Here is a 23,109-nt window from a genome sequence, read left to right as displayed (position 1 = left end):
ATATATATTTATACACATACCCATGTGTGTGTTTTTGTTTGTGTTTGTCCTCCACAGTTGCTTGACAATCGATATTGGTTTGTTTATGTCTCTGAAACCTAGTGGTTCAGCAAGAGACTGATAGCATATGTATCAGATACATACTGATGCCAATTCATTCAACTAAAGCCCTTCAAGGTGGTGCCCCATCAAGGTCCCAGTCAAATGACTGAAACAAGTAAAAGAATAAAAGATATCATCATCATCATTTAATGTCTACTTTCTAATGCTTTCATGGGTCAGATTGAATTTGTTGAAGTAAATTTTTCTAAAACCAGATGCCCTCCCTGTCACCAACCCTCACCTTTTCCCATGACCAGGCATGTTTTCCACAAAAGTATGAAAGCAAACAACAATGCTTGTATGATGGTGATTTACATTTGCAATCATTACATGATGTCAGAACAAGGGTACATATATATGAGGTACATTCAAAAAGTATTTGACTTTATTTTTACCTGCCAAAACTAATGCCGTGAGGTAAAGTCCTTTGGGTGGAAGGTGATGCTACCCTTCCTGCACATACATGGAAATGTTTGTGCCAGTTCCGAACTGTTCCCAACTGTTTACACCTAGAGCACGGATGTGTAGTGCATGCTCACCAGATTTTTGTTTACATGCAAGATGACTGAACACATTGACCAGAGACCATAAATCCATGTCTCATCATCAATGATGATAGTCTTCATGAAGTCTAGATCATGGTTTTGCAGTCCAGCACCTTCTGCATACACAAATTCTCCAATAAAATGGGACACACTAACTGCATGCTTATTCTCACTTCATGAGCAATTTCTTGGATTGTTATGTGACAGTCTTCCATGGCTATTTGCTGAACCTTCTCAACCACTTCCTCGTTTGGGTTTGTGGATGGCCTGTCTGGATGAGCCTTACTCTCCAATGAAGTACAGCCATGTTTGAAACAGTTGTACGGTTCCTTTATCTGAATTTTGCCCATGGCATCATCACCAAAGCCCTGCTGAATCTTCTGGACGCTTTGAATCGTATGAGTGTATATAAGTACGTGTTATCATAAATGTTCCTGTTTGATGGTCTATAAGTCAGCAATAGTTTCTCTTTCTACATCAGGACATTTTTCTTGACTACACTATACTGATAATCCTTAATCTAGCCTCTCTTCCTTCTCCTCCCTATTTCTTTCTCTCTGTCTTCCTCTTATCTCTTATCTCTGACCATCTATTTAAAGAAATTATTTAATGTGGCACTGTCCATTGATTGCTTTATCAACCATAGGCCTATGAAATCTGGCTAAACCTCAGTGTGTTTTCACTTTCTTTATTGATGCCGAATCCACATTTTAATATTTTAATTCACCTGAAGAAAACGGTTTTTTCATGATGTAATCAAATTATTCATCAATAAAAAAAAATACGTCTGAAAGAGCTGTAGTGAATCTTTAACTCATCTGTGCTCTTTCTTTGTGTAAACACTTCACCCGGAACCTTCTTCATGTTCGATCTGGATCTTACATTGGATCGTGAAACAGCATGCTGGTGTGGATGGGTATATAATTTCACGTACATGTATATCTATATGTTTGTGTATATTGATGTGTTCATATACAAGTATAGGTAAGTGTATGAATATGTCCATATATGCATGGGTATATGCAAGCATGTTTATATATGGTATATACACAGATGTGCAGATCTCATCCCTTGCTTAGTGTTCTTAATATTAAAATACCTTGATTCTAATGAACCCTACAAATAATTAATTAATTATATATATATATAATAATTACTACTCTATTCTTTAGAGTGTGCTTCTTTTCTGATATATGCCTTATTGACTATATATATATATATATATATATAGTTCACAGATGAGATCCAAAGATTCTCCATATAGAAGACACTTAGTAGTGCTCAAACGATTCAAACTTAGACTGACTCCAGTATCTTTACAGGGGATCATTCCACAAAGTAAAGAAAGGCTATAAGAGGGATCGATTTGAGTAGGTATAGAGGCAGTTATGCGGATAAACAAATTTGATACACCAACTATATTAAATATATTAGTTTGGGTATTAAATACAAAATATGTATATATGTATACATGCAAAACAAGAGGAAACAAAAGGTGGAGACTTTCAGATGATGAATTTTCAAGAATAAATACATAGATAATTATTAATAGGTCCAACTTACAGATAAATATTAATAGGTCCAACTTACACAAAGTATAAACGATATAGTACAAACGACAGAGAAAATTAAAGGGGGTGGAAGAAAGGTGTTATAAGTCTGACAGCTATTTCTGGGAGCTCAGCAATCCATAATAATGTTGGTAGATTTAGTTCATCACAATATATGGCCCTATGGATGCAATTAACATTGGGTTGTATTAACCCCTCACTCTTCTTGAACTATCTATCTCCTCCCACCATTCCCTGTCTTGATACCCCACCCCATAACCCCACTATTCCTCCTCTAATACAGTTAGCTCTCCACATTTAATCATTCCATTTTTAAACTTCTCTGCATTAAGATCTGAAATGCAAAATCTCTACCCTAATTTTAGCTAAGATGAGGAGAAATTGTAATGATTATATATTAGGAGCAAAGATCCTATATAATTTATGTCTGCCAGAGATGGTTACATTAGAGAATCAGTTAACCCATTAAATTCCAGAGTACTTAAATCTTTGAATATTACTTTTAAATTTTTACAGATGATTGAAAATACATTAAAATGAAAAAAAATAATTATTAAAATTCCTTTACCTCAAGTAGAAATGGAAAAACTTGGTGTCCTATAAATAGGACACTGAGACAATGTGATATAGCTTATTGAATGTTTTCATTTAGTATCCTATTTATAGGACAGTGGGACTTGATCGGTTAAGCAAAGTATTGTAAGCGATTCCCAGCAACAGAATTTACAAATACAAATATTTACGTTGGAGAGGGTTTTTGTCACAAACTATAGGCCAGTGTAAGGACTGGGTCTTGATGTGGTGTATGATGATGGCTAGGGAAGTAGATTGTTTAGAGGCTTGGAGAATGGTGCATTGGAGGAATCAGGTGGAGGAGAGGTAGGTGAGGGGAAACGGGAAACAGGTAAGGGTGGGGCAAGTGCGAGGAGAAAGAGCAAATAAGAAAGAATAGCTGAAAATACACTACATGATTGTGTGGTTATTTAATAACAATATGAAATACATTACAAACACTATTTACACAGACACATACACATGTATGTATATGTTTGTGTGTCTGTGTTTGTTCCCCCACCATTGCTTGACAACCAATGTTGGTGTGTTTACGTCCCCGTAACTTAGCAGTTTGGCAATAGAGTCCAATAGTATAAGTACTAAGCTTACAAAGAATAAGTCCTGGGGTTGATTTCTTTGACTAAAGGTAGTGCTCCAGCATGGCCACAGTAAACAAGTAAAAGAATATATATGAAACAATTAAAGGCTACTGACTCTAAATGGGAAGATCTGCAAACAGATCTCTGACTTGTTTTGGAGAATTTGTTACAATTGCTTCACCCAAAGTCATATCTCATTGATGATCATATTCATCGCAAAAAATCACATACAAAAAATTTATTTCCAAGCTATCAAAATTGTTATTCTACAAAAATTTGTCACAAAAAAATCACATAAAATAATTGCCAAAAACAATCACAGTATTGAAAACTTGGGAATTCAAAATTTCAGGATTGTGGGTGCGGATTCAGCCTGGAATGTTTTTAATTTACTCACAAAATGGTATGATATGTTGGGCTACGGCCTCTAGGAATAAAGTTGAAAAAGTGTGACACACTGACATTCACATTTATTATATTTAATATATATATATATATAAAGATATATACATACGTATGTACGTACATACATACGTATGTACGTACATACATACATACGTACATACATACGTACATACATACATACATACATACGTACATACATACATACATACATACATACATACATACATACATACATACATACATACATACATACATACATACATACATACATAATACATACATACATACATACATACATACATACATACATACATACATACATACATACATACATACATATATAGAGAGAGAGAGAAAGAGAGAACAATGGTATATTGTGTGCACCCTCCTGTAATATTTTCTTTTCTTTTTCAGTATGAAAAAGCTGTATCAAACAACTCCACCAACAACAATGATCACAAGCACCATCGCTCCAGTAATGTAAGCATGTCACCTCACAGCCAAAATGAAAGCTCTCCTCACAGTGTTGTCCTTGATGAAATACCTAGCACAGTGGCACCAACTTCCCAATCACCCACCTTAGCAACCCCGACTATATCATCCATTCGTAATCGTGACAACAACAACAATGATGATAATGATGATGTTGATGATGATGGTTTTAGTGGTGTCAGTGATAGCAAAAACAACCTCACCTGCACCAATATTAGTCCCACCACTGCCACCAATGTCAACGTACCTTGTGATATAGAAGACGAAGCAAAAGTAGAAGATGAACACATCTCCCTTGCAAATAATGATGCTGAAGAAGATTTCATATATGAGCATCGGCTGAATGCAACTCTGGAGAGACTTCGCCAACTTCGCAGCAGTGGTGAAGCGATGGAAAGCATAGGGACAACTGATGCAGAAAATGAAGCTGCAGACCTTTCTGCCATGTTGCATGAATGCTCGGCACGTGGAGATGCTAAAGCTACTGTTGAACTACTTGCCCTAGGAGCCAATCCTTGCATTTCAGATGCTTACGGCCAGACTGCACTAAATATAGCTGCCCGTCAGGGACATCTGGCAGTGGTAGAAGTGCTTCTCGGGTCACCTCAAGCTCCAGAGCTCACTGATGCAGCTGATAATGATGGCTGGACACCTCTCCGTTCTGCTGCCTGGGGTGGCCACACTGGTGTTGTTGAAGCTTTATTAGCTGCTGGTGCCCAGGTTGACCGTTGTGATGCTGGTGGAAGAACAGCATTACGTGCTGCTGCATGGGGTGGCCGAGAATCTGCTGTCCGTTGTCTCCTTGCACATCATGCTGATGTGAACCGCTGCGACAGCGAGGGACGAACTGCTCTCATTGCTGCTGCATACATGGGACATGCTTCCATTGTAGAACATCTCCTTGATGTTGGTGCATCTGTAGACCATGAAGATGCTGATGGCCGAACTGCCCTCTCTGTGGCTGCTTCACTTTGTGGCACAGGTTTTGTTGCATTCGTTTCTCCTGGAACAGTCAATCAGGATGCTGATGAGTGTGAATATGATACTCAGCTTGGAAATGTAAATATTCGGGATGATGATGAAGACAATGATGATGGTACAAGGGGTTGTTTAGAGGCAGGAACAAGGGGGAAAAAGAAATACCCCACCGTCAATGACAATGATCTTGGCACAGAGGGAGAAATAGTGGATGATATAAGCAAACTAGAGAGACAAAAGGAAGGACGAGCAAGTGCATTCAGCCAACAGCAAGGACATGATCAAAGTTACCCACCCCAGAACGTCTCCTCTGCTGCCATCAGCAATGGCATGGCACAAGAAGAGCAACAGCAGCAGCAATACCAGCATCAAAACCATGATGCAGTTGTAGCATTGCTGCTTGCCCGGGGTGCGTTTGTTGACCACAGAGACCTTGACGGTGCCACTCCTCTGTTGGTAGCCGCTCATGAAGGTCGTGAAGAAGCATGTGAGTTGCTTTTAGAATGGGATGCAGACGTTGATGCTGCCGACACTGCTGGACGTACACCACTGCTAGCAGCTGCAGCAGCTGGCCATGCAGGTGTTGTTCGTCAGTTGCTTTACTGGAATGCTGCAGTTGATGCCATTGACGGGGAAGGACGCACTGTGCTGAGCGTGGCTGCTGCCCAAGGTGATGCAGATGTTGTGGGACTTCTACTGGAGCGAGGGCTGGATGAAATGCATAAGGATAATGCTGGGTGGACTCCTTTACACATGGCTGCATACGAAGGACATAGAAAGGTGAGAGACTTGACTCATTCTTTTCATTTTTCTATTTTAACATCTACTATTTGTGTTGGAGGTGCCATTGTCAGTTTTGATTCGATTGTTTGAGTCATTGTTGCTGTTTCTGTTGGTGGTGCTATTGTAACTTACATTTGTCAGAACTCCCACCATTTATTTCATTTGAAGTACTTGAATATTGAATAGTAAGTATATTTTATATTTAGGAGACTGTATTGTGATTTGTCTTGGTGGCAGATCACTTAATCCAGTAGGTACAGAGTCAATGACGGCTGGTTAGGGATAGGTTTCTAGGTAAGAAAAAGATCATGCATATTTAGTGTCAGTGTATCCGTCATGGCTGTGAACTGGTGTAGATAGATAGGTGGCAGCGGGATGATTAGGACTTTATCTTTTGCAGAATCAGTGTGGGATAAGTATAAGAGCCTAGAGGAGTAGTATACAAAACGTAATTTAAGATGATGACTTTATATAAGATGTATGATGTACAGAAACTGAGATGATCAAATAGCTGATAGTTGTTTGGAGAGTGATAGAGGCTTCAGTGTAGAAGAATCAGAAGTTGATCATAAACAGACTTTATTGTTGATGAACTTCAGGTAAAAGAGATAAAATGGAATGAATGGATTTTACAGCATGCATGTATATTTCAGAATAAAGTTAGAATACAGAGTGTAATGTGGACATTATTGAAGTATTAGAGACTGAGTGTTGAAGATTTATGACAAAGAATGTTTCTATGTTACTTGGTAGTGAATAGGGTTGAGGCTAGACCAATGTCTATGTATGCTTGTGAAGAGGAAGAAGGCTTGTTCAAAGTGTTTTTGTTTCATATATTTGATCTGTGTTTCATACATACATATGTGCATGTGAGTGTATGTGTGAGTGTATTTCATATAAATACATCTACATATATTTATCTATATCTCTATCTGTTTGCAGGTCTGTGACATACTGATTGAACACGGTGCAAAAGTGAACGAGACAGACAATGACGGTCGCCATGCCCTCATACTAGCAGCCCAGGAGGGAAATCTCTCTGTAGTGGAGGGTCTGCTACGACATGGTGCTAGTGTGGATCAGCGTTCACATGATGGCAAGACAGCACTACGAGTCAGCTGCCTGGAAGGCCACGAAGCTGTAGCCAGCCTTTTGCTGCTTGGACACCCTTATCCTCCCGAACGAGGCTGTGGTCTCATTTTGGTTGGTGGGGGAAGTGGGGGTGTAGGAGAAGGTGGGGATGGTGAACCATTTTCTTCATCCCCTCCATTGCCACCACAGCTAGGCGTCCGCAGGCGCCGGCGCCGTGGCTACAACCCTCAACCACAGCCTCACTCTCGAGCACTCCATTCACCAGAGACACTGTTGCTTCACTCTCCATCACACTCACCCACACAGTCACCCTCACACTCGCAACTACATGCACAGACACATTTGCAACTGGACCCAGATTCTGAATTACAGTCACCTTCACAGCATTCACATTCGACACCACCACCACCAACACAAGTACCAGGAGCAGATGAAGAAACTGATACCTGCCGTAACTTTTCACCCTCACCACCACCACTGCCTCCACGTCACCGCTCTCCAACCCGAATTCGACATCGGAACTCTGCTTCTGCCATACCTTCTTCTGTTGCCAATTTTGCAGCAGACTCTACACCTTCTGCATTTATTGCTGCTACTAGTTCTGCTTTCAGTGCTGCTGTCACCTCTACTCCTTCCACTGCTATTGCAGCATCTGCTCCCATCCCCACCGTTGCCAACACTACATCTGTTGCTGTACCTCTTCCCATCAAGAGAAAACAGCGGTTATGTGGTGGACCCATTAGCTACAGTGTTGGTGGTGGCGGTGGCGGACCATTGGGCTCAATTCTGGGAACTGGATGTTTGGCTGATCCAAATTACCATGATGCCGATGGCCGCTCAACATTGTATGTATTAGCACTGGAGAACCGTGTGCGCATGGCTGCCTTTTTGCTGGCCAATGGCGCTGACGTGGAAGGTGTTGACCCAGAAGGACGAACTGCATTACATGTGGCTGCCTGGCAAGGTCATGTTGACATGGTACGCCTGCTTGCAGATGTGGGTGGTGCAGATTTAGATGCCGCTGACAATGAGCAACGCACACCACTGCAATCAGCCGCTTGGCGTGGCCACGCAGGTGTGGCACGCGCGCTATTGAGACGTGGTGCTGCTGTAGACCGTGCTTGCAGCCAGGGAGCAACAGCTTTGTGTGTAGCCTCACAAGAGGGACATGCTGGTGTGGTACGTACTTTGCTTGCACATGGAGCTGATCCATCACGTGCTGACCGCTATGGTCGGACACCCCTGCGTGTTGCACTGAAAAGTGGACATCGAGAGGTTTATGCACTACTCATGCATGCTGCTCGGCATGGTCGGATAGGTCATACTGACCAGGCAGTACCCCCATTGCCAGGTGGTGGAGAACATGATGATGCAGAATATGGGGAATTTTATGACTATGATGACGCAGAAGCACATGCTGACAATAATTATGACGATTATTATGATTATTACAATGAAGAAAATGATGAGGAGGACAAAGAGCGTCATCGCAGTCATACTGACTACCAGTATCATCCCAATGATAACAGCAATGGTAAAAGACATGGCAGTTACATGGTGGAAGCGGCACCTGCAACACCACAAGAACAACCAGCATCTTCATCAGCTTCACCAACACCACCACCACTCCCTCCACGATCTCGTGTTGATGTTGATGCTGCTGCTGATGCTGATAGAACTATGACAACTGATGCTGGTCCTACAGTAGTTGTTGATGCTGCTGATGTTAACAATGTTAAATATGATAAGCACGTGCAGCAACATCGTCCTCACAAACAACAGCATCATCAGCATCAACGTCGCCTTCATCATAATAGTGACCACAGTGGTGGTGGCTCTAGCATTGCCCCTAGTGGAGGCAGCAATGATGCAAACTATCAGCGCCGCCAAAACCGCCATCGACATTCCCGACAACAGGAAGACAAAGTGCGCCGCTCACGTCAACAATAAAACCACACATTAATACAAGATTGACAGTGATTTGAACTCTCAACCTTGATCACTGACTCAGAAAAACCAAGGCAAAAAATGAAATTGACTTTCCTACAAGCATGTAAATGACTAACTTCTAACAACAGTTATGAATCTGAAACTTAAGCTGGCTATAAACCCTGCTCTAACTTAACTTAACAAAAACCTCTATCTTAACACTTAACCTTAAGTCTAACCTTAATACTAACACCAAATTTAAATTGCCTTATTATTCATCTTTCTGTGAAACCAAAACTAGACTAGATGTGACCATGCATGACATTTTGGTTTTCAAACTTAATTCCAAATTATCTGTTTAACTTTCGACCTTAGTTTTCTGACTACTAGCATCAATCTCTGCCCACTCTGTAATTAAAGGGGACTATTAATTAACATCATTTAACTTCCAACTTGCGTTCACACTTCTAATTTTCACTCAGCTTTTTCCTTTGCCTTTGGCTTTTGCTTTTTTTCATTCTAACTTCAATCTCTATCTTTCAATGGATAAAAAATAAAAATAGAAACACTATTAACCAGAAGTGATTAATCAGCTTTGATTTGTAAATTTAGAAAGCAAAAGAAAAATTATGTATGAACTTCATCTTTGTTTATTAATACTATCAAAAAAAAAAAAAACAGGTTCTCTCATAACCAAAAATGAACCACAGATTGAATGGTAGATACTAAACGTAACAAGTATTAAGGAATGGTGACAAAAATAACTACTTATGACCTATGATAATTGATTTGCTTAAAACTTTTCAATTTTAAAACTTCTAAATTTTTATCAACTTCTACCTTTCTCCCCTTCATTTCACCTATTCTGACCAAAAGAAAACTATGGAATGACTGGAAATATGACTGGAAAAATGGGAATCACATATCAGCTCGATCTTCAATTTTAGCTATTGCAGCTTTAATTGGCTGGAAGTTACTGTAATTTTTGATGAAAAACAATTTTAAAATTTGCTCATCTGTGAACTCAAGTATAGAACAGAAGTGATGGACATATAATTAACCATCATTTTGGAAGAAAGTAAATTGGAAAGAGAAATAAAGAATCATGTAAGAACTATAACTCAAAGAGATGCACTAGATATTCTCTACAATTTTTGAGGTATATAACATCAAAGAAAATTATGCATGCACTTTGATCTTTGAATTTGACTTTTGTTTTTGTTATTGTTGTTGTCCTAAAGAAATTCAATGTTGTAATTTATTTGAAGAGGCAGAATTGCTTCAACTTGGATTTACTTGAGATTTGAAACTTCTCAGGAGAACTTTGTCATGGGGTCTGTGCCTCAAGCAAGTTTAGTATAGCAATATGCCTTCCCATTGGTATATAGGTTCTATATCAAAAAGGCTGCTCTGTTGTTAACACCTTATTTTTTTAAATTTTCTTCTTTGAATTCAACCTCAAATTATTTTTAGGAATTTTGCATGACAGTTGGCCAGAATTAAGGAAGTTATTGTCATTTTGTGGGAATGTGGTTAAAAAAATGAATAATTTATCAGCTTTGAGCTTTAAACTTCTAAGTGACCTAAAATAATGAAGTATTACAAAAACAATTGTATCCTGTATGAGCTGTGACTTTTGAATTCAACTGCAACTGGAGTTAATTTTTTCCTGTCTTTGATTTTTTTTTACATATCCACATCTTTCTCATCCTTACTGCAATTAAAATTAAAATTGAAAATTAAAACCGCACTTAAACCAGAAAGAATAAACAATGATTTTGTGGTGGAAAAACCCCCCAAAATCTTTTGACTACTGTTCGATCTCATCGCAAATCAAAAATAACCAGCTGTAACATAGTGGCAAATGATATCAGGAATATGATATGTGACTTATAAATTTCATTTGAAGTGTTTTTCACTTTGGACTTTGGACAGAAATGGAACTAGAAACTATTTTGGGTTAAGATGTAATAAAAATAAAATAGGAATTATGTATGGACTTCAAGTCACATTTGGACAAAATGTGTGGTCATTCATGGGGAGATTGTAGTGGAAATGAAAATGAATCAATTATATATGAACTTTCAAATTAGACCAGAAGTGATAGACCAAAAGTTACCCTTATTTTGACCTCAAAAGGCCAAACATTGATTATTTGTTTCTGACATCCCTTCCTTCTTCTTAATTGTTTTATGACCAAAACTGAAACTACAGACAGACTGGATGTATTAGATCAAAATAAGACTGAATGACAAACAATCTTGTAATTGGCTTCAGCTATCAAATTTGATTTTTGATTTTGGTTTTGATTCTTGTTCTGTTCTGCAACTTCTGAGTAGCCAAACTAGAAGTGTTGTAGCCAAATATTCCTTATATAACAAAAAGTTCTGATTTGTTTTGGAGTAGAGTAACAGATTAACTAGAAATGTAATTTTGGGAATAAAGGAAAAGAAATAAATTTTGTATAAAGTGTGACCATCAAATTTAATCTCAGTTTCACACTTATTTTTCTGATTCAGAACAAATTTATTAATCGAAGGGAAAAAAAACATACAATCCATGCAAAAACTGAACAAAATTTTTTTTTTAATCAGATCTCTGATTTTTGGTTTTGATTTTAACTTTTGATGTCTAAATGGAAAAGAAAAACATATCTACACACACACACACACATACACACACACACAAGTACATATAATATCCTGACCCCTCAAAAGAAATGGATTGATTATAACCAAAAATTGCCTGTACCCTTTCACTTCAGAATTTAGGGAATGAACAAAATGTAAATGCTAACAGTAGAATTTTTTTAATATTAAACTTCAAAAAAGCATTTAGAGAAATTTTATCAAATAAACCAAGTGTAACTGTTCACCTTTGAAGTTTTGACAGTTATTTGACCTTTGTTTTTGGTCCTTCCCTTTCTTTTGACTGCTTTTAAAAAAGTCAGTGATATATCCAGACCAAAACCAAATCAACTGTGACCAAGATTTTGTAAAATTCATGATATTAGGTATTAGGTTGTTACAGTTACATAGAGAGTAAAACTTTTGCTTGCTTTTTGTGGAAAGATTTCTTTTATGCATGCACTCATACATACATACATACATACATACATACATACACACATACATTCTTACATATATGTACACATACTGAGTAGTATTTTCTTTTTATTTTTGATATATGTATAAGAACTACAATAGTAACTAATACCTCAAAGACTATATCAATCTATTACCATTTTTTAAAAAGTTAGATCTTTAAAAGGCACACTTCAATTAAATCCACAGATCTTTTTTTTTTTTAATAATCAAAACAGAACCTTTAAGATTTGTACAAAAGAGGCACAATAAAGCACTGATAAAGAATCATAGGAAAGACCATAAAGAAATCCTTTATTTTTCTCAAATTATCTTGATCTCATTATTTGTGCTAAGATTCCCAAAACAGGACAGCCTGAAAATTATACAATACCAATTATGTATTTCAATGTGAAACACTTTATAATCTTTTTATGAATCTGAACTATTGTATAATCATCCGTTTATGACTTTTCCATTCATATTGTTTACTTTTCTTGTTAATTAATTATAATTAATTGTACATTGAAAATTAAATTTATGCATGAACAGGTTACTAGCAGATTGGAAACAATTCTGCTTCTTATAGTTTGGATCCTGCAAAGAATTTTTTTTTCATTTAATGTAGTTTTTTTTTAAATCATTTGCAAACCCCTTTTTCTCTCAGATTTTTGTTTCACATATGATCCCTTGTATGGTATTTTCATACTCTGGACTCTTAAAAAAGCAAACTTTGAACATTGGATCCTGGTAAAGAAAATACTGTTTCATTGTAGAAATTGAGTGCAAAGTAGTGGGTATATATACACAACAGTAATATATTGGGTGCATACAGTCCTGATATTGACTAGCCTGGAAACTTGGTTTTATGGGTCACACTCCCAGATTTTCAAAACTGATTACCTGTATGGCATAGGTTTATCTACTAAACCAAGGACCTAGAAGGTGTGTAATATCACATCAACAACTACAGGGATCGAACAAACTAGACTTAATATGGTCCTCAAGAAAAGAAGAACATGGAGTATCCCAACTATGGACAACTGAAATACAGCTACCTATATTATAAAACATCACTATAAACCAGCTTCTATAAACTCCACAGCAAGACACATGACAGAATACCCTGAAATGCACTCTGCTTGAACAAGCTACTTAGATGGCTTGGGCTTGTGAGTTTGAGCATGGTTGACATTATGGAATGGAAAGAGCAACACATGCTATTACACAGAAAAAATAAGCTAGACACAGTACAGTCCTCAATGAGGTCAAGGTTTGCAATATATATATCAAGTGCTGAATCTGTAACTCACATTACTAAACATTCAAACTATCTACCTACTTTTATTTTTTGAGCAGAGCTGAACATGGCCTATACAATGTGAACAATAATATACTGAGCATAGCACTATCATCAACATGAAGAAGGCCATAGTTATGAACTTCTAAATCTGTCGAGTACATTGCACAAGAGATTCAAGACAGCTATGTACATGTCATGGGTGTCTATCGTCTTTACTAGAACACATATAGGACTTCACAACACTATAGGATATCACTATAGAACACCACCTGGAATATCCCTGGAATACTCAATTTGCAAACAAATCCTAGGTGTTGAACCAACTAACTGTATGACATGAGTGAGTCTGAACAGTATTCACTGTACATTATACACCAGCAACAATATGGTTATCCATTGTTCAATCCTGGTCACATTAATGGATACAAAATACCCTGTAGTGACATTATATACCCTACCATGATGTCAAAGGAGATTACTTTAGAAAGATAAAAAAAAATTAAACATCCATTACTTGTGCAAAAGTATCAAATGAGATGGACTGGACACCAGATTAGTATGAAAGATGTCTGTATGGCCAGATAGTTCTTTTACAGTGAATTAAGTCAAATCGAGTGTTTTGTTGATAGAAGAAGAATCATTTCAAAGATTATCCCAAAATCTTGCATCAACATGCAAGATAGAAGAAATTCACAAAGATGCCCTGACTGTTCTTGTCAAAACAAGAACATAACAACTTAACCAGAATTAAAGAGGAAACAGAATGAATCTATGACCAAATGTCAATAAAAAGACCAACTTATTTAATATGTGAAAGAATGCTTTCAAAAATTATACAGATGAAATAAAGTGTCAACAAAATAACATGCAGCAACAGAAAGTCAAACTACAAGTAGCAAACGAGTAGTGGGCCACATTTCTATAATCATTCAAGCTAAACTATTTTCATGGGATATGTGTTTGACTACTCGACATTGGGTAACATCACATCAGCTATAAACTCATTAACCGCAACAAAACATTGCCAAGCTCTGATTTAGTCTATGTTGATCATTCTATGCAATCAGGATTGATCTCAGGAATATATATATGAAAAATATATAAAATTTCCAAGATGCTGTATCTGTGCTTCACGTCCATAGATGTTTGAAACCAGTTTCCAATATGTTATGAGTATTATTTTAATTGGGATATATTGATGGCAACATAACAACAACATGCTGGACTTTACATTTTTCTTAGCAAGACAACAAAGGACATAGGATTTCTCAGTGTTTGTTCTGTGGATCATGTTACACTAGATAGTCAAACCAACTGCATTGCATGATTACTTGTTTAACCTGGGATGACCTAAAACACCACAAAACATATAGAGCATTGAATCTGTGGATTAAATACCCAATTATTTGACTTGGACTAAACTCAATACTAACAATGATCTGTTGGAGTTATGGTTTGTATCACTTGACTTACTAGAAATAGTAGTAAAATATCTTTCATAATGTACTCTGCCATATTAAAAAGTAAATGACATACTGAGTGATGTAGTCTGAGGTACACCACAGAAAAGAAATTACTAGAATGCTTCCTTTTTTTCATTATAGATTTGCTCAGTGCAAACTTCCCTGGAGCTAGACCACAACATTAATAATCATGAGCTGTACTCAAACAACTATCACATTACAACCAAGTCCATATTGAAGTCTTTCTCTTTGACTAGGGCTAAACCTGGGGCTGCACTAACCAAATGACCACTAATAACTTCATTAGCCCCATTAAACACTGCTCTTGGATGCATGTTATCAATGATAAGTGCAGATAAACATGCAAATGCGCTTTGACAGAGCTTACCATGAACGCCTTCACTGTAGTGACCACCAGATCTTAAACCTACTGCTGTATAATACAAACAGTCCTCAAAAAGATAAAAGAATCTAAAATGATGGACCAGTGACTCATTATCCTATATCATTCAAAACCAACCACTTGTATGTTACAAGAGTTTATCTGACAAAGTAAGGCTTACTTGAATGGGGACATACCACACCCTATGAGTCTGCTCATACAAATATTATACTCTGATGGAGTCCACTTTGATATCAGTTTGATTGAGTGGGGCTAAATCTGAATTTATGTAGCAACAATAATCTCATAACATCATTAGCCATAAACGCCAGTACCACCACCATAAATCTTTGTCATGCTTTAACTGACTCCGCAACATTTCTTTTATATACATCAGTCTGCCCAATACCAGAGCTTAAAATTGAAGTGGTACAGGAACAAACTGCATAATGAAGGTAACATACAATACAAATTCCTTCCTTCTGATATTGCCAGCACAAATTACACTGAACCCCCATAAAATAATGCCAATGGGTCTAGTTCTGAATTCAGATGGATATTTAGAGAGTATGGTCTATCTGATGTCAATGGCTCAATGACATGTACTTGTGTTATATAAGCTTTTTGCCCTGATCTAACCTCCAACTACATAGCATGTTTATATCTTTGTGTGTGTGTGTATGTATGTACACACACACACACACACACATATATATACAATGATTTTATATGTGTGTATGTCTATATATATTACGCATATGTGTGTGTGTGTGCATGTACTGTTATATATACATATATGTGATCACATTCACCACTTGTTAATAATAAAATCTAGTGTCTAATTTAAATATAGCTGATTTAGGATGTACTCATGCTGGTATGTTTGATAAATCTAGTTCTGATAGAAATAGGATATATATATATAAAATGTATTTCTGTGTTAATGTATGTATTCATGTATGTATATACTTTAAATATATCTTTGTAAAATTCTGGCCATATATCATGTTTCTTTGTATTTTTTTTTTTAATATGAACTGATAAATATGCCACCGGGCTCATTTCAAATGTGCAATAACTATCAGCTTCCAATCTGTTTATATATATATATGTATGTGTATATATAACCTTCTGTTTGAACAAATATGTATATGTATATCCTTATATATATATATATATGTATGTATGTATATATATGTATATATATATATATATATATATATATATATATATATATATATATATATATATATATATATATATATATATATATATATATATATATATATATATATATATATATATATGAAGCATATACATATTCATGTATACATATGTGTATATAGATGACTATTATTTATGCAAATTTATGTTAATAAATACAAATAAATAAAACTTCAAAAACATTTTCATTTACTGTCTGTGTATATATTAGCATAATTTTATTTATTTCTATCTATCTATTTATTTATTAAATGTAACTATTTATTTGACTGTTTGGGAGCAGTGTGACATGGCCTTGCACAGCCACATGGTTCTATTCTATTTTTGTAGTATCTTAGGCATTTGTGTTCTGCTATAGTCTCAGTTTGACCAATAACTTTTGAATGGAACACAGTAAACAGAGACTGCATTAAAGCATGTGTGTGCGTGTTTGTTAATAATTTCTGTTGTCCTGTAATGAGCAGTTTGAGAAATAGAGGTTGAAACCAGCAAAAGAATAAAAGTCTTTCTCTTCCTTCTTTATTGTTAAAATAATTGCAGTATCTACAAAAACTAAGTTTAAATTAGTTATAATAGTTTTTTTTTTTTAATTTTTTCAGACATTATTGAATGTATTAATCTGTCTTAAAGTACCTAAAGTATGTAGAAACTGAAAGAAGTGTACAAGAAATTGTACACTTCTTTCAGTTTCTCTCTAGCTCTCTACATAAAATAGTTTTCTTGAATCAATGATTAATAAAGAAATGATTATCAATTAAAACTAGGAAATTATTCACAATACACAACTTAGTGTTCAACAAAAAGGGTGTGAACTAAACAATGTTCTGGTGTCTCAGTTTGGAATGGTGAGGTTTGATGAAAAATTAGAGATCTTTCTAATGATATAGTAAATAAGGTTTTTAAAAACTATTGGTGGGTATCACAAACATACTATTATAAGCAAATTTGGGGTTAGATTTTTGTATAAGTTTATTGTTAAAATAATTGCAGTATCTACAAAAACTAAGTTTAAATTAGTTATAATAGTTTTTTTGTTGTTTTTTTCAGACATTATTGAATGTATTAATCTGTCTTAAAGTACCTAAAGTATGTACATTGGCATACTGAACTATTGCTAACCCACTATTAAGTGGACTTTGAATGTATAGTGCAACAAGAGTGCATATCTCTGTACTATTGTACAACCCCATACCTTGATAGAACCTTTGAACCTGGCTTTCTGACCCAAGTAAAATCTTTATTATAAAAGGTGAAGTTTGCTTTGTATGTATAATCTCTATTTCATTACGTCCTATGATATATATCTTAGCAGATCTTAGGCAGGACACTGGTGAAAAAATTAAAGCTAGAGGGTCAAATTCACCTATATAGATTGGATAAATTTTGAGTCTCTTTTATTAATATTATTAAACCAACTAATAACTGTTTTGCAATTGTTCTATAGGTGGAAGTTGATTATCTTTTTATTACTAATATTACTTGAAATTTTCTTGTTAATTAATTCAGTAAGGTTGATCAATCTACATTTGGGATTAGAGTTAAAAATTTCCCGTGTTGTCCATAAGTATGACAAACGTCTCACATTTATTTAAACAGTGTAATTTATTGTCTTATTTTATTTATGAGCCATATTTTTTGCCTCTTTATTGTATTTTATTAATTAGTCTTTGAATTATTATGGGTATAACCAGAAGTTGATTGTAGGTACCATTTTCTACTTCATAATGGCCTATTGTTTTATAAGTAAATATAAATTTTCCTTGGGTGGTGCTAGTGTACTTACAGAACTTTATGTTGTATACAATGTCTGAAAGGTTGAATTCAAAGGATATTAGGTCCTTCATTCAGTTATATCCTATTCTATCAGAGATGGATGCTTTCAGAATCAAAGAAGAAACTTTTTAGCACACGCATTTAACTACATCTTCAGCTTTCTCCAGTAACTTCTTAATCTACTTCTTGTTAGAGAGAGTGAAAATATTCTTTATATTGTAGATTCATAGCTGATACTCTTGTTTTTGTTTGTAAAAAGTACTCTACAATACATTGTACTGAAATATATCACAAATCATATAACAACACATGCTTTTGATACAACATGTGATAATAGCATCAGTGTAATGTATAAACACAGATTATGGAAACAAAAATAATGTACTTGATACATAAGTAGGAGGAAATATATATGTAATGTAACATAGCTGCCAAAAGGAGTAGTGATGGCAGTTTTTGGTACGTCCTTAGGATTGACTGGTATTTGGTGATAGGCACGAACGAGGTCGACCATAGAAAAAATGGTACAACCATGCAAATTAGAGAAGTCCTGGAGATTTCTTATAGGGTAGCGATCGGGAACAGTGACCACATTCAAATGTCTGTAATCCCCCACTGGGCGAAAATCAGAATCCCCTTTTCATGCCAAATGAAGGGGAGATGCCCAGGGGCTGGTGGAGGGATGAATAAGGCCAAGCTGGAGCATTTGCTCAAACTCAGACCTAACCTTCTTAAGACAGTCAGGAGCAAGTCACCGCAGGTGTGAAAAGACAGGTGGCCCAGTGGTGGAAATATAGTGGAGGGTCGAGTGAGTAGGTTTTACCGTTTGGAATCGCTGATTCACCAGCTCTAGGAAAGAAACTAAGAGTGAATGAAATGCATCACCAGCAGTGGCAGCAAAAAATGAAGGACTGAGAACAGCATTGGTAGTGACTTTGCATGTGTAGACAAAGACGTAGAACCGTCGACGAGTCTCTGTCACCTGACATCTACCAATAGATTAAAATTGTCCGCACCCAGAATAGGATGTGGGAGATCAGCTATGACAAAAATCCACCTAAAATCCCAGTGAAGATTAATGTCAATATGTAAGGAAACTTGACCGTAAGTCGCAATGGGAGACCAATTGACCGCATGCAAGGTGATCTCTGAACGCTTTGGCTTGTCTGTAGCGAGATGCAAAGGCCAAATAGAGCAACTAGAACCATAAATGCTTTTCCAGGCACATGATCCTTTACAAAAAATGCCCGATTTGATGAGAATTGGTCGGAAGTGTTTGACGTGCTCAAAACCTCCGCTGAACGTTTTCTGATGATCGGAAAGAACAAGGCTGAATGCATTTGCGGGCCTTATGCTGACACCTGGCATGGTATCAACAAAGACTGGGACAAGAGGAAACAGAATCAGTCAAGCGTGAATGAGGCTGACTCCAAGTGCGACGGCAAGAAGAGTTGGAGTGCCCTCGCCAAAGCACATCCATTCGGCATGTTAAGGAGTCAAGTTTCTCCACAATCTCATCACGTGATGAGGAAGATGCAGCGGAAGAAACCTCTGAGCAAGAGCAGACATGGCGAGGTGCTGGCTGGATAGTGAACTCCAAAATTTTATCAGCCATGGTAGCTAGTTGATCCATGGTGTTGGTATCAACTGCTGTGACTAAAATGATTTGCACATTGGGAGGTAGCCAGGAGAAAAGCTTCCATAAGAGCAAGTTGTCGTGGAGATGTAAAAACTGAGACGGCATCATGTCTCCTAGCTCCTCATCCTGCATTAGTTGCTTAAACTTAGACTCCGTGGATTTAGTGTTCCGTCGGAGAACCTCGGATTTTACCACCTTGTATGTCGCATCCGGATGAGGATCTGTGATGAGATCCCTGGTGGAAGTAGCAAGTGGTGCAGGAATGCTACAAAGGAGATTTAGCTGCTGCTGCTGGGAAGGCACAGCATGTGCCGCAAAGTACGCCTCCAACTGTGTGAACCAAAGCGTGATGTCACAAGTGAAAGACAGAAGATTAGGTAAACTCATTTTCTGTCAGAGGAGAAAGAACAAAAAAAGGACCAAAAATAAATGACAAAAGTATTGTTGGATGTGTAGTGTATGTGCGAGAAAAAAAAATTTCCCGATCAAAATTTATGGAATTGTGTACTGTATGCACAAATAAACAAAAAAAAAATTTCATCACCAAACCTGTTTTTTTCTTTTGTGTGCTGAAATAAAACAAAACAAAATGCCAAAAACACTGTGAATGTATGTGTGCTGTACCAACAAGGTTTGCTTTTTTTCTCGGCTTGTGTGTGTTTTTGTTTGTTTTTTCTCGTCTCTTCGTGTCAGTTGAAAAAAAAAATTGCCAGAAAAGTAACGCGCGACTGGTAAAGTCCTGTTTTCACATGAGGCAATTCAAATGTGGTGCTAGATGGAACAAATGGCTGGAAGTGGAGTCTTCTGGTGCTGTAGCTTCTTACAGCTGCCAAAGTTCCTTCACTCGTCAGGTCACCATTTATAATGAGAGGCAAGGTTCTGGATATCGGTTGAATATCGCCTTTCTCCCATTAATTTCTTATTCTTCATGTTGCTAAGGCTCCAGCAGTCGAATAAAGAAGTATTAGACAAAATGCAGGTTCTCCATTAGTTTTATTTACAATATATACAAAGGTGTGGTACGTTGCTCTTTGCAGCCATCTCATGCGGTGTGAATTCGTCGTTCTCCGATGCGGGGGCCCATTGTCTCAGGAGATGCAACAAGTGGACTAGCCTAGAGGCCCAGCCAGTGAAGTGTGCTCTTCAAACAGTTGCAGCAGGAAAGAGATCGCACCTTGTGGTTTCTTCCTTTATATAGTTTGCCATTGCAAGCTTCGTTGTGAGCTCGTGCATGGCAAATGGATGCAGGTGAGGTCTCGCTCCAGTCTTGGAGATGGCATTGGCTGCCGCGAGATCTCATCCAACTTGGCACTGACTGCTTGTGCCACTACAGATGTATTGCTATGCAACATGCTAATATGATTTGTTAATCCTGGTAGACTTGATTACAAGTTGTGCACTTGAAGACGTTTGACTGTTTTACATTCATCATATCTAACTTCTTGCTCAAAACCACATTGGCTTCCCACTATGACAGACTGACACAGGAAATTATTCAGAAGAACCATTGAAAATATCTTCCCAATAGATAAAAGAAGAGAAATACCATGATAGTTTCCACATTCCTTTTTCTTATCCTTATCCTCATATAGCAACAACATATAGCTATATAAGGATAAGAGCAATGCTGACAGACAGATAACCTTCCAAGTGTAATTCATTAATTGACTAATTGTACCAACCAGCTTAATATCTTATTTAGAAGTACAGGTGATATCCAGCTCAGATAATTCCATCAATGCCAGGATCTGATTGATCAACTTCTGCACTTCTTCCAGAGTTAGAATATCATTTTTTAAATGATGGTTGGTTTAGAAAGTGAACAATTAATGCCCTTATTTGAGAGTGGTTTCCTAAAAATATCTGTGAAGCATTCATTTCAGATGAATTTAACAACCACAGATATGCTGGGGTCCATATATCTACTTCATCAGTAATACAAGTCAACATCCTCTCTATCTGCCACTGCCTCTATGTTAACAGCTTTTCCTATCCATCTGCTATCTTTATCAATCTAAACTTACAGTACAAGTTAAATTTTGCAGCAACAAACTGTATTTTCAATGTGATTTTTCTGTGCTACATGAATAATTTTTTCTTTTGCTCGAGTATTTCTTCAATTTCAACATCATTATCTCAAACCAGTTTGATGTACTTGTTTCTCATAACTGAGCATATCTTCTACCACAAAGACCATTTCCTTAAAGTCTGTATCCATATCATCCAAATTTTTCCTTTGGTTATTTAGCAACTTTGAACTCAGATACATCAATGTATCCCAGCTATTGCATCCAAACTGCAGTTATGTCCTTAATGCATCTTCTGTGTGTGTGTGTGTGTGTGTGTGTGTGTGTGTGTGTGCGTGTGTGCGTGTGTGCGTGTGTGCGTGCGTGTGTGAGTGCATGTATGCGCATCCATGATTGCACTGTCATATTGTATTATTTTGCCTCATTTTCTTTTCACTGGAACTAATACTTCTATTGAAAAAGAATTGTGTTTGTTTTAATTTTATTGTAAATAGACATATATATTTGTTTTACCTTTTTCAGTTCTAGTCACTGGTATTAATCCTTTCTTCATCTCAGTTGCTAGGACTCTGCAATATATTTTACCTGTTTCTGTGTTTCCTTTTCATTGTATTAACTGCTTGACAAGTATGCCTTAGCCTGTTGGTGCTACTTAGGTGAGTGCTCTTAGTGAACTAGCTGATGTAGATTAAATTTTCATTTGTTCATAAACGTTGCAGTGTTACATCCTTCGATGATGATGCACTTGCACTCGTATATGCTAGACTTTAGTGAATTGGAGGTCTTAAAATTAACGTGTACATTAAATCTATCTGTATATTGATAACCCTTTAGCATTCAGATTATTCTGTCAAGCTTAATGTTTATTTATTCAAATTGGCTTGAATTAATCATACATTATCTCATTGTATGATAGGTGTGAGAGGCCGAATTTGACAAGTTTGGACATAAAACATGTAGAATATTTGGGCCTGATATGGCTGGTTTAATTTCAGCCCAGGTCTTCCTGGGTCTACCTCTTCCACGGGTTCCCTCAACTGTTAGGGAGTGGCACTTTTTCACGCAGCTATCCTCATTCATTCTCACCACATGTCCAAACCAGCGCAATCGTCTCTCTTGCACACCACTACTGATGCTTCTTATGTTCAGCTTTTCTCTCAAGAT

The 23,109-nt window shown here is 36.7% G+C and overlaps 2 protein-coding genes across 2 annotated transcripts in view; one reads left to right on the top strand and one right to left on the bottom strand.

Moving 5' to 3' along the window:
• The window catches only part of LOC106871427 (uncharacterized), a 26,228-nt gene extending 13,863 nt beyond the window's left edge, over positions 1-12,365 (top strand). The window contains exons 3-4 of the mRNA XM_052973677.1: positions 4,192-6,027; positions 6,973-12,365. Coding sequence (XP_052829637.1) covers positions 4,192-6,027; positions 6,973-9,072 — 3,936 coding nt within the window. The 3' untranslated portion in view covers positions 9,073-12,365. The remainder of the gene's footprint in view (positions 1-4,191; positions 6,028-6,972) is intronic.
• A 7,286-nt stretch (positions 12,366-19,651) lies between these two features.
• On the bottom strand, positions 19,652-22,187 carry LOC106871428 (uncharacterized). The gene is made up of 2 exons (XM_014917878.1): positions 22,074-22,187; positions 19,652-20,308 (listed from the first exon to the last, which is right to left on the bottom strand). Exons 1-2 carry the CDS (start codon positions 22,185-22,187, stop codon positions 19,652-19,654), a joined length of 771 nt encoding a protein of 256 aa, XP_014773364.1.
• Positions 22,188-23,109: the final 922 nt, after the last annotated feature.

The sequence above is a fragment of the Octopus bimaculoides genome, chromosome 16 (assembly GCF_001194135.2).
Source record: "Octopus bimaculoides isolate UCB-OBI-ISO-001 chromosome 16, ASM119413v2, whole genome shotgun sequence".
Taxonomy (NCBI): domain Eukaryota; kingdom Metazoa; phylum Mollusca; class Cephalopoda; order Octopoda; family Octopodidae; genus Octopus; species Octopus bimaculoides.
This window is presented reverse-complemented; position numbering and strand designations above follow the sequence as displayed.